The 12,563-nt window shown below is 47.6% G+C and overlaps 3 protein-coding genes across 3 annotated transcripts; 2 read left to right on the forward strand and 1 right to left on the reverse strand.

Moving 5' to 3' along the window:
- Nucleotides 1-1,255: 1,255 nt before the first annotated feature.
- On the forward strand, nt 1,256-4,485 carry RhiXN_06799 (Retrotransposable element Tf2 protein; the record flags this gene model as incomplete). The annotated part of the gene is made up of 2 exons (XM_043326615.1): nt 1,256-2,424; nt 2,448-4,485. The coding sequence occupies 2 exons, from the start codon at nt 1,256-1,258 to the stop codon at nt 4,483-4,485; spliced, it is 3,207 nt and encodes a 1,068-aa protein (XP_043182047.1).
- A 480-nt stretch (nt 4,486-4,965) lies between these two features.
- Nucleotides 4,966-6,437, forward strand: RhiXN_06800 (Retrotransposable element Tf2 protein; the record flags this gene model as incomplete). Its single annotated transcript, XM_043326616.1, has 2 exons — nt 4,966-6,027; nt 6,096-6,437. 2 exons carry the CDS (start codon nt 4,966-4,968, stop codon nt 6,435-6,437), a joined length of 1,404 nt encoding a protein of 467 aa, XP_043182048.1.
- Nucleotides 6,438-8,315: 1,878 nt separating this feature from the next.
- RhiXN_06801 (uncharacterized protein) lies at nt 8,316-12,311 on the reverse strand (the record flags this gene model as incomplete). Its single annotated transcript, XM_043326617.1, has 8 exons — nt 8,316-9,464; nt 9,520-10,699; nt 10,757-11,438; nt 11,497-11,897; nt 11,956-11,984; nt 12,045-12,049; nt 12,113-12,132; nt 12,184-12,311. 8 exons carry the CDS (start codon nt 12,309-12,311, stop codon nt 8,316-8,318), a joined length of 3,594 nt encoding a protein of 1,197 aa, XP_043182049.1.
- Between the last annotated feature and the right edge of the window lie 252 nt (nt 12,312-12,563).

Consider the following 12,563-nt stretch of genomic DNA (forward strand, 5'->3'; position numbering starts at 1 on the left):
ATATCAAAGCTACCTAGTATGTGGGAGATAGGTAAGCTGCTATCAAGGTAGTGAATAGCCTTGAAAAGGTTTTAGGGCCAAAATATCCATATTCCATACTAAAACTACTTAAAATGCACTTGCAAAAAGATTGGGGCTACTCACTACCTTGATAGCAGCTTACCTATCTCCCATGTTATAACCTCCTAACATATACCATTAGAATTGCACGATTTTTCTATTATTTTTAGTATTTTTTACGGACTCAATATCTTTTGTTTTTTGATCATGTGATCTCGGCGCTTATTATGCCGAGATGCCGCGCCAAGATGCTGTGCCAAGGGCGCTTAGGAGAAATCCACGCTTCTGTGCAGCCCGCAGCAGGCTTCTCTTTTCACATGGATGCTTCCTTATCTCACGCACAGACCATGTATATACTTTCCCCTTTGTCTATATAAACAGCAGGAAAATTGCTTGGAGATCCCAAGTTGATTTTACCTTGTCTCTTACTCATTAGAGAAGGTATCCAGCCAGCTAAGTAGCCGGCCCCTAAGTAGTTCTCAGACGCTCACCACCCCCTTTACCTACCACACCTCCCAGGCCTCAGGCCCCATTGTTGCTAGTAGTTAGAAGTAGAGTGCCTTAGGCGCTATTAGTATAGCCTTAGATAGTTGTCTTACATAAGCCAGTGTAGTAGTACGGCCTTAAGCGCCTGCTCCCATCAGCGTGTACCCACCTTACAGTGGTGTACAACATTGTAAAATCAACTTTCTGTAGGCTTTGATCAACAAACAAGAGGACTCCCAGTACTAGCACAAGGGAAAAAACCGTGATTGGGGCCACTTTGCGGAGCATAATAATCAAAAGCTCCCCACCCCCACGTAGTACCAAATTGCTATAAGGCTGACAAGCTCTAATTGTCCGCATACCCCAAGTTTTGCCGGAACTCAGTAGTCAGCAACCCTAGACCGCTGAAATACCCGCTTGCTGAAAACCCGCTCATATCACGACCGCCAGGTCTGTTGATTTGTTGTAGGGACAGTCCAACGCTAGGTACTAGACGCAAGGGTTTAGCATTAGTATACTACAAAAAAAACCGCTCATAAGTCCTGTCACAGGCACCTTCCCCCATGCCATCTCCACAATTCCATCCACACGCTCTGGCGTCCCACACCCATACTCCCGTCCCTCCAGCCGCTCCTCTCAACGTTCTGTGGCAACCCGCTCCCAACCACCCTCTTGCAGCCCATCACCCCCTCTGCAACACTTGCCCGGAATGGAACCAGAGCCAACCACTGCCGCTCTCCTTGAGGCTATCCTCAACCTCACCAACCAAGTTGGGTCCTTGCAGGCCCAAATATCATCCCAAGGCCAACAGCTTGCAGAGCTCAAAGCCATATGCAAGGAAACCAACAACCTTGTTGGTGACAAAGACCAGGGCGGAGCCCAAACCAAGCCTGGCCCATCAACTGGGCCTGTCACCCCTCCTACCCACTCAGGGGGGGAAGCTCACACTCCAGGCACGGTTAGGCCTGGGCTCAAAGCCCCATTCCGCCCCTCAAGAGGAACAGGTTTTGACTCAGAGGACAAAGAACCAAGGCTCCCCAAAAAGGAGCCTCAAGGAACGCCTAGAAGGCACTTGGGATCTCTCACCCCCTTTGATGCAGGGTCCAGCATAAAACAACCCAAGATGGATCTCCCCAACCCCTATAAGGGTGACACCAGGGGACAAAAAGCCACTCAGTGGCTTGATTGGATGATGCTATGGGTAGCTCTCCATTGCAATCAGTTTGACAAGGAAGAGCAGATGGTTGTGTGGATTTTATACCACATGACAGACAAAGCCGCCAACTGGGCCCTCCCCATCATCGGGAATATCATCAAGGGCAAGGGTAACCCTCCTACCACCATCCAGGCCCTAACGGCCAAATTCAAGGAGGCCTTTGCTGACCCCAACGCCAAACGGGCCGCTGCCAGAAAAATTGCGGCTCTTTCCCAATCCACCACCACCTCCAAGTACGTCACAGAGTTCCGCAATCTCATGGCGGAGCTAGACTGGAACAAGGAGGCCTATATCGCGCAGTTCACGCGGGGCCTCCACTGGAAGGTCAAGGAACTGCTGTCTACCAAAGATAGCATCCCTGACAATCTTGAAGCCATCTTTGCGGCGGCAATTAAAATTGACAACATCCGCCGCAAAAATGAGGAAAACCAGCCAAAGAAGGTTCCTGCCAAGTCCCTGGCCACCACAGCCACCACTTCCACTACCACCACTAGGGTCCGCTTATCAGAAGACCCAAACTATGTCACTCCGGAAGAACAGGACCGCCGCCGCGCGTCTGGCCTTTGTGTCAAGTGCGGCCAAAAGGGGCACAGCATCAAACAATGCCCCAATGGCTGGAAAGCCACAATTAAGGAGGTAGCCAAGGTGGCTGAAGATGTTGAGTTGGGAAAAGACTGAAGTCAAGGACTGCTGCCAAGCCCCCGACTCAGAAAACAGACAATATAGTAGATAGCGTTGAATTTGTAAATCTTGGTCTAGACTCAAATAAAAAACCGCTTCTTTTTATCAATCTATATATCCAAAATATCCCGGCAGAACCCCTTAGAACCCTCATTGACTCAGGAGCCACATCAAACTTCATCTCCCCCTTGATTGTGGAAAAATACAAAATCCCAAAAACCCAACTCAAAAACCCACAAGTTGTGAGAATGTTAGATGGTACTATATCCCAGACTGGTTGCATTTGGCACCAGGTTCACCTCACGGTATTGGCCAATGGCCACCCCCACTCCATTCCCTTTCTTATCTGCCCCATTGGCAACACCCCAGCAATCCTTGGCATGACTTGGTTAACAACAGAAGCCCCCCTTATCAACTGGCAACAGGGACTGATCACCTTCCCTGAACAAGCACAGATTGCCTCTGAGGAAGAAGCAGACCTAGATCCTTTGGCAGACCTTCCTCCTCAGTACCATGAATTTGCTAAAGTCTTTGGCAAGGAAGAATTTAAGGTCCTCCCTCCACATAGGGAGTATGATATATCCATAGACCTTGTCCAGGATGCCAAACTATCCCCAGGACCCTTATATGGCATGACTGATGCTGAATCCAAGGCGCTCAAGCAGCACATTGACAAAGAATTAGCAACGGGCAAGATCCGCCCCAGCACTTCTTCCACTGGCACCCCAGTCATGTTTGTTAAGAAAGCAGACGGTTCCCTTAGGCTGGTTGTGGATTACCGGAAACTCAATGACGTAACCCACAAAAATGTATATCCACTCCCAAGACAGGACAACCTCATGGCAAAGCTGAGACATGCTAAAATATTCACAAAGCTTGATCTACGCTGGGGTTATAACAACGTCCAGATTAAGGAAGGAGACAAATGGAAGACGGCTTTTAGAACAAAGTACGGGCTATTTGAATACCTGGTGATGCCCTTTGGCCTTACCAATGCCCCCGCCGCCTTCCAACACTTCATGAACAACCTGTTTAGGGACCTCATTGACGTCACTGTGGTTATCTACTTGGACAACATCCTGATCTTCTCAGAGGACCCTAAGGACCACCCAACCCATGTCAGGGAAGTCCTATCACGGTTAATGAGGAATCAGTTGTTCTGTAAACTCTCCAAGTGCCACTTCCATGTCACCACGGTGGATTACTTGGGTATTGTCATTTCCCCAGCAGGCTTTTCCATGGATCAGAAGAAGATTGAGGCGGTCACGTCATGGCCAACCCCCAAAACAGTCAAGCAGGTCCAAGCCTTCCTAGGATTTGTCAACTACCTCCGCCAATTCATCCCCAACTTCAGTTCAGTAGCACGTCCCCTGCACAACCTTACCAGAAAGGAAACCCCCTGGTCATGGGGCAACCTAGAGGAAGCAGCATTTCAGGAATTGAAGACTCTTGTCACCAAGTTGCTGGTTCTCATCCATTCCAACCCAGGGCTCCCCTATTACCTTGAGACAGACGCCTCAGGGGTTGCCATGGGAGCCATCCTTAGTCAGCGGGGCCCAGATAACCAACTACACCCAATTGCGTATATGTCCAAATCGTTCTCAGGGGCAGAAGGAAACTACAACACTCACAACAAGGAACTCCTGGCCATCATCAAGGCCTTGGAGGAATGGCGTATTTTCCTTGAAGCTACGGACAAGCCGGTTCAGGTATTTACAGACCACTGCAACCTTGAGTACTGGATGCAGGCAAGGACATTCAATCAACGGCATGCTAGATGGTGTGTATTCCTGAGCGATTTCAATTTCGAAATACATTATTGCCCAGGGAAGCAATCAGGGAAGCTGGATGCCTTGTCCAGACAATTGGACTATGTTGACAACCCCCAAGAACCAGAAGTCATGCTACCACCAGAGGTTTTTGCAAATACAGCGGAAGAGGAACTAGAAATTGTAACGGATATTTGCGCCAAGCTCAATGTCCTAGACGTCCTTAGGGGTTGTCTAGGTAGCGGGCGCTTGTGGCTGTATAGAACTAAGTGAGGACTGCTTAAGGCGGTGAGGAGGCTACCTACGACGACTAGCTACCTAAGTACAATGACCAAGGCCCTAATAGCAATGGCAAGCTATGTATCTACGGTGAGGAAGTTGCTTAAGGCAACAAGTACAGGTGGGGAACTTAGTAGTTACTGGCCTAAGGCCTTGTACAGTTGAGAGATGCAACAAGAGGTAATTGACCTGGGTGTTACCATGGTTGGTTGGCCTCCTTATATATTCTATAGAGTGACTAATTACAAATACATTATAACCAATATGTGATCCAATAAGAACCCCGCTCTGCAGTTGGTCTTACTCATGCATACGTGTCACTGACGTTTCATAGTGATGTCATCAGGTGGAGGTGGCTACGTATGCTGAGGTAAGCGCGGATGGGGACGTGGCTTGGCGCTTAGCGTATGATATAAGCGCCAAGGTCACGTGAGCAAAAATATTGTCCGTTTGCCTTTGTTTAAATCCGAGAAAATGGGAATAAATTCCCTGGTATCTATTGTGTCTACAACACTCAAGGAAGATCCATCACTGGAACCAATTATCAAATTCCTTACTGAGGATGCAGACAACGCGCCCCCTTCAATTAGGAAGGCCTATAGGGACTATGATTGGGAAGAAGATTTGCTATGGTACCGCAGGAAACTGGTGGTTCCGGACTCAGAACCCCTGAAAGAACAACTCTTGAGGGAATTCCACAACTCCCCACTGGCAGGACATCCAGGCCAACAAAGGACGCTTGAACTCATCAGCAGGAGCTATTGGTGGCCCGGAATGAAATCCTCTGCTAAAGAATGGGTCAAATGCTGTCCAGTTTGTCAAGCCAACCAACGCGCGCACGCCCCAGCTATCTCCCTGAAACCCTTAGAAGTTCCCCCTTATCCTTTCCACACCATATCCTATGACTTCATCACAGGGTTCCCCAAATCCCAGGGACACAACGCCATACTGGTTGTAATTGATTCCTTTTCAAAATTTGGCCATTTCATTCCCACCTTGAAAAAGGTCACATTGAAGGGTCTAGCGGACTTATTTGTCAACCACGTCTGGAAGTTACATGGGCTACCCATAAAAACCGTCTCTGATAGAGGTACCACGTTCACCGGGAAGTTCCTCAGGGCACTATACCAACAACTTGGAATTAAGCCCGCCTTCTCATTGGCCTATCACCCGGAATCAGATGGTCAAACAGAAAGGGTCAACCAGTTCATAGAGTTCTACCTCAGATTGTATGTGGCTGCAGATCACTCAGATTGGGCCACATGGTTGCTGCTGGCTGAATATGCATATAACAACGCCAAGCATTCTGCCACAGGGAAAACCCCTTTTGAACTAGTTTATGGAAGAAACCCGGTAATGAACCCATCCAATGTCCCAGCAAACGTCCCAGAAGCAGACCTGGTAGCGGACACCCTTGCACAGGAATGGAAGGAAGCAGAATCCGCTTTAAGGATGACAAAGGAAAGAATGGCAGGAGTAAAAGGCACAACCCCAGAATACACTATTGGGGAAAAAGTATGGCTAGATGCAAAGAATGTGGAGATTTGATCCAACTCCAACAAATTAGACCCCAAGCGCCTAGGACCTTTTGAAGTCACCAAAAGATCTCAAGCCACGCATACCGCCTAAAGCTCCCTGAATCACTGAAGATCCATGATGTTTTTTACGTAGGACTACTTTCCAAAAGCCACAAATCACCAAACCAGCCATTCCTGGAACGCCCCCCTCCTGAAACAATAAGAGGAGAGGAAGAATACAAGGTGGAACAGATCATAGATTCCAAGAGGCAACAAGGAAAGTGGTTCTACCTAATCAAATGGAAAGGGTACGGGCCAGAAGACAACTCTTGGGAACCAGAGGAACTACTGGAACACAGTCAAGAGGAAATCCGTTGCTTCAACAAGTCACAACTGAAAAAGGCTTGTGACTCCGCCAAGAGCCTTTAAGGGGGGGGCAATGTTATAACCTCCTAACATATACCATTAGAATTGCACGATTTTTCTATTACTTTTAGTATTTTTTACGGACTCAATATCTTTTGTTTTTTGATCACGTGATCTTGGCGCTTATTATGCCAAGATGCCGCGCCAAGATGCCGTGCCAAGGGCGCTTAGGAGAAATCCACGCTTCTGCGCAGCCCGCAGCAGGCTTCTCTTTTCACATGGACGCTTCCTTATCTCACGCACAGACCATGTATATACTTTCCCCTTTGTCTATATAAACAGCAGGAAAATTGCTTGGAGATCCCAAGTTGATTTTACCTTGTCTCTTACTCATTAGAGAAGGTATCCAGCCAGCTAAGTAGCCGGCCCCTAAGTAGTTCTCAGACGCTCACCACCCCCTTTACCTACCACACCTCCCAGGCCTCAGGCCCCATTGTTGCTAGTAGTTAGAAGTAGAGTGCCTTAGGCGCTATTAGTATAGCCTTAGATAGTTGTCTTACATAAGCCAGTGTAGTAGTACGGCCTTAAGCGCCTGCTCCCATCAGTGTGTACCCACCTTACAGTGGTGTACAACATCCCACATACTAGGTAGCTTTGATATATGAATCTTTAAACTGGTTATCCTTTTCCTGTGGGTAGTAGCACCTGAATATATGCATCAATCCTTGTGTTATAACCTCCTTACCTATACCACCGGATTTGGACAATTTTTCTGATATTTTTACTATTTTTTACAAACCCTTTATCTTATACTTTTTAATCACGTGATCTTGGCGCTTATTATGCCAAGATGCTGCGCCAAGATGCCGTGCCAAGGGCGCTTAGGAGGAATCCATGCTTCTGCGCAGCCCGCAGCACACTTCTTATTTTACCTATGTACTTCTTTTCTCATGCGCACAGACCATGTAAATAGCACCCCCACTTCTATATATACAGCAGGAAAATTGCTTGGAGACACCAAGTCAATTTTACCTTGTCTCTTACTCATTAGAGAAGGTAGCCAGCCAGCTAAGTAGCAGGCCCTCAGTAGTACCAATTACACTTACCCCCTATTCACTTACCACACCTCCCAGGCCTCCAGCCCCTTTGCTGTCAGAAGCTACCAGTAGGACGCCTTAAGCGTCATTAGTATAGCCTTAGATAATTAGATTACATAAGCAGTGTACTAGTAGTATGGCCACAAGCGCCCAACCCATTAGCAAGTACCCACCTTACAGTGGTGTACAACACCTTGGGCATATGCACCTTCACTTGCTTTTAGCACTCTATACTAGGGTTCCTGTGTCCTAAAATCTATATCATACAGTTATCCTAGACTTCATCTAGCTGCACAGAGTAGCTTAAGTAGCAACCCAAGTGTGGTCAGTCATGTGTCAGAGCATACTCTTATAATCAGTCCCCAAACACAACCCTTCCTATCCTGCCATGGGCAAAGCAGCTCTCAAGCTGATACTCTGTAGTAAAATAGTATAAATACATTCTTAAGTAAATATATAGCTACCTTGTTTCAGCTGCTCAAAGGGGAGAAGTACTGGTAGAGTTTTTGGATTAAGAACTGCTGGGGACAAAACCTCTCACACCCTACCATGACATTGTTTCCCCCATATCTCCCCGACAACTTGTTTAATTTACACGTTTGAGCATTCGATAAACAGCTCCAACCTCTGGCTCTCATTCAGTAGTATATACATATTGCTAGCCACAAGGACAACTGAGATATGGGCACTACTAGCAAATTTCAAAAATCTCGTGAGAGGTTTTGTCCGATACTGTATATACAACCCTCACATTCCCCAAAAAAGATCCCCCCCCCCCCAAAGCCGACTCGACACCACGAACCCCGACGATGTGGACAATCCGCACCTTGTGGGTTCACTGTGCTCACGGATTCACTTGCCCAGATGGACCAGCCAAGTTGGCCGCCAGACCCGCGATAATCTTCTTCAAAGGACTTCCCTCTGGCGCCTCGCTATTTCGCTCGCAAAATTGCCGTAGCCAATCTCGCGCCTGGAGATCGGTCATTGGCGTTGGAATTGGCGCTGGGGTCGGAGTTCGCGTTGAGATTGGAGCTACAATTGAGAGAATGGCAGGGTTGTTAACGTTGCTAGTACCGCCCGAGTTACTAATCGGGTCGATCCCCACTGGGCTAACGCTGTTGGCACGAGAGGTCGGTAGATGTGGCTGTGGCTGCGCCTGTGGCTCTTGGTCGTTTATATGAAGAGAAGCCGGAATGGCATTCATGACCTGACTAGGCGCGCAAGTTGGGCCAACGCTACCGGCATCGGCACTGGTGCTCGTGGGTCTCGGAGATTGTACATCAGTCGGGGTAGAGTTCAAGGGCGGCTCGGTGTTGGAGTCTATGGTTGTCTGCACGTTCTCGGCGTTGGAAATGACAGCTGAGAATGTGTTTGTGGTGGAAGTAGGAGAGTCGGCGCTTGTAGTAGACAGGGTCGGAATACTCGGAGCTTGAATGCCATGGTGTGCCGCGAGCGATTGGGGAGCTGGGGTCGTATCGGTTCGAGAAGAGGGACTCGAGGACGTTCCGGAATTGTTGCTGGCTGTATCCGGAGCTTGAGAACTGGAATTTGGAATAGCTCCAAGGGGCGGGGCGATCGAACGCGCTGGGATAGTTTGGATTGCGGCAGCTTGGGTGGTGGAATCTGGTCCGGGAGTCTGACCCACTGCCAGAGGTCTGGTTGAAAGGGCCGGGATCGGGGGAGTTTGGCTGTTGCCGTCCGTGGGCGGTTGGGAACCAGTGGGCCGTTCGAGTCTGCTAGGTAAAAGGAGAATCACTTTGGTCCAAAATTCCGAGTAGGTTTCAGCAATATCTTGACTAGCGACAACATTTTTGACCAGTATCTCGAACAATGTTTCGTTACAGAGAAGAAGTTTCTTGAGTGTTTCCACCATTTCCGTGTAATCGATATCATGTCCCGAACCACTGTCTTTTGCTCCCCCAGCTTGTTGGCGCCCTACTTGTGGGTCTGGTCGATTCATTCCTCCTTGCGCATTCGATCGGTTTTCGCCTTCCTAATTTGGGGTTGCATTAAGAGACGTAAACCACAGAAACTACGATAGAAATTACCGGAGAATTTTGGATCAAAAAGGTTCGCGCAATTTTTGCGAAGCAGGAAATTGTGCTTGCTCGCATTCTGGGATCATCGACCTCTGCTATTAGAACCGGAATCAAGTTGAAATCGATCAGGAGTCTCCAGTCGGGTGTAGTATAGACGCCAAAACTCGAGGCGGAGTTCAGGAACCAGTACTTGTCCAAGGTAACGATACACTGTCGTTTAAATTCTGGGTTGCAGGAGGATTCGAGTATTCTCAGAATCTGTAAAAGAAAGCTGGATTGGAATTCAATCCATTGTCCATGTTCGATGAGAGCTTGTAATAAATTGATTCTCGGCTGCCAGTACTCTGCTTCATTAGCGCAGCCTAGGGGTTGGGTACTATCCAAGGTAGCGAGTATATCTTCGGCTACTTGAGACTGTACATCGCATGAAGATATAAGAACAAATGGCAACGACATTCGGTTAGAATAAGTTGCTTCAGTCAACTTCAACTGTTCGATGAAGAGGTCGACCGCACGAGCAAACTGACTTGGATCCATTCGACACGATCGCAATATTCCAGACAATCCAACAAATAACAAGGCATCTGAATGTGTCTCGAGGTATTTTGGGTTCTTGGAACACAATTCGGCTATCCAAACGGCATGCCATTGTCGCGCATAGGTGAGATGGGAGTCTGACGGATACGGATATCGGAGTTTGTATAGTTCATGCGCCTTCATATATTGCTGGTGAATCCCAAATTCGTCACGCCGCTCTTTGGAAATCCGGTCGATCTCGGCTTCGGGAATTCTTTGGTAGTCGTTGATCAGAGCAGCAATCACCGCAAACTCAACGAATATTGCCCTTTGAGCTGGTCGGTTTGATTGCCCCGGCCCACTGAACAACCCCAGCAACTTCAAGCATAGTTCAATCAGTGCGTTGAGTTCGTTGTTGATGTCGTTATCTTTAAGTTCCCATATCATGTAAGAAGTTTCTGTGCTGAGGGCCTCCACAAGGTCAACTCGTAACTTCTCAGGTATACTTCTGAATTGTTTGAGATCATCGAATTTGCCAAGGAATTGGACCAATCTTGGTAATAAAGGCTGCTGCTCCAAATGGTTTTGGTTAGTCCTTCCGGCGGAGGTAATCCATGATGACTCTGCACAAAATGCTGAAGCCTGGAGCTCATTAGATTTAGATCCAGTAAGCCTACAAAAAGATTCTTGAGTGACCTTGCCTTATCTGGAAACGAGAGAGTGCATGTACCTGTACAGCCCTTTTTGAACAGAGACGAAGTAGGCTTCGGGAAGTTTTATGCAGTCAGATTCCTGCACCGCCCGCTCCGGCACTGTAGAATTTGGATCGGCATCTTGGATGATTTGAATGAGTGAATGTTTTGATATCTTCGCAATGGCCTGGCTGCACAGAGCCATTTGATGCTTTTGATAACCCGAACAGAACATATCAACGGGTTCTAGTCGATTAAGACCACCCTTGAATAAAGAAGCGAAATGTTGAGCCATTAGGACGACAAGTTTATCTTTAATTAGATGGTTCCAAAAGGCGGGTCCGGCGATAACATTGGCAATGGCCCGTATGGCTGCATTTACAGATGGCTCAGCTTGGGAATGGCTAACGAGCCATACCACTGCTTGAGCGGTTAGTTTGTCCAAAGCCATATTCGTGGATTGTATTCGCTCTTCTCGTTCACATGGTAGAGTATTCCACTTTTCACCTATAGGGGCTACAAGGTGAACTATAGAGTAGAAAAAACCCCATACTGTCCTGCTGGAGAGGGGGGTGTTATAGGGGCAGAACGCAGTAAAAAGTGGGGCGAGCGTTGTGAATACGTATAGACCAAGTGTTATAATTACCACTGCCATAACTGGCCACATTAATTTGATGTCGAGACTGTTCAAGAAAAGAATTAAACCCAAGAGAAAGAGACCTATATAGCTTAATTCAATTGGTACAATCTATTTGATTATTATAGATACGTCACTTACCCAGTGCTATGTGCATTATGACGGGTAGTATGCGCACGATCTTCCTTACTCCCCATTTTTTGAGCCTTTTGTAACGAGCTTGGCGCGTGCGGGCTTGGACATAATAAGGGGTAAAGCGATTCCCGCGTCGATAAACGTCGTTCCACTCCTTAACTAGCATGGCTATGAGAGCAACAGACATACTCAGAGCGAGAGAGAAAAACCATAGCGTATTGATCACAACGTCGTTCCGAGATGGACGAAAACCATCGACATCAATCACAGGGAGCGGGTTTCTTGGCGGGGGAGGCTCCCGGGAGATGTTTGCTTCAAATAAATCTACGATTCTCCTCGCGCTCACGGCGGTAACGAGCGCCGCATCTGCATCCGATTTCAAATTTTTGTAGCTCTCAATTAAGAACCTAAATCTCGTATCATGACCAAATGATCGCGAATTGAAACCCACAAAATCTGACTTACGCTGTCACGACTGCTGAGAACAAACCCGCCTATGGTTCAGTTGTCAACAGGCTTCACGAACGGCAATGATGTTATTGCATGATACTCACAAATACTAGTACGGGCCAAGTCCGACCACAATTAGATACATAAAATCTCAGCTAATAGTACAACTCACGGAGGAGTATGTCCATACTCCTACTGGCAGTTAGCCCCGGATGTACATCGAATGCATGTCAGCGTACTAACTTGTTCCATCCATCAACTAAATCTGTGTCGCGTTGAGTAGACTCCCTGAGATAATACTGCCACACGGGATCGTCACGTCCTAACGCAGGGCCGTCATAATCGCTCGGCGGTTTCTCTTCGATCGGCATATAGGTGATAGTATTTTGATGATTTCTAGTATGTCGCGAATAATTGTCTGGAAATACTATACCCGTCTGCAAATCGGTGGATAGGTACAGAAGGGGAAAGGGGAGAAGGAGGTTGGGTGGTAAACTTAGGCGGGTTTAGTGGGGGAGGGGTACTGGTGGGGTGGGCTTGACAAGGGCCTAGGGAGATGTGAGATCTAGATCTGTTCTTTGAGCCACTATACTCTTACCATTAGTGGTTAACTACCCGTAAGG

Source organism: Rhizoctonia solani, chromosome 7 (genome assembly GCF_016906535.1).
Source record: "Rhizoctonia solani chromosome 7, complete sequence".
Taxonomy (NCBI): domain Eukaryota; kingdom Fungi; phylum Basidiomycota; class Agaricomycetes; order Cantharellales; family Ceratobasidiaceae; genus Rhizoctonia; species Rhizoctonia solani.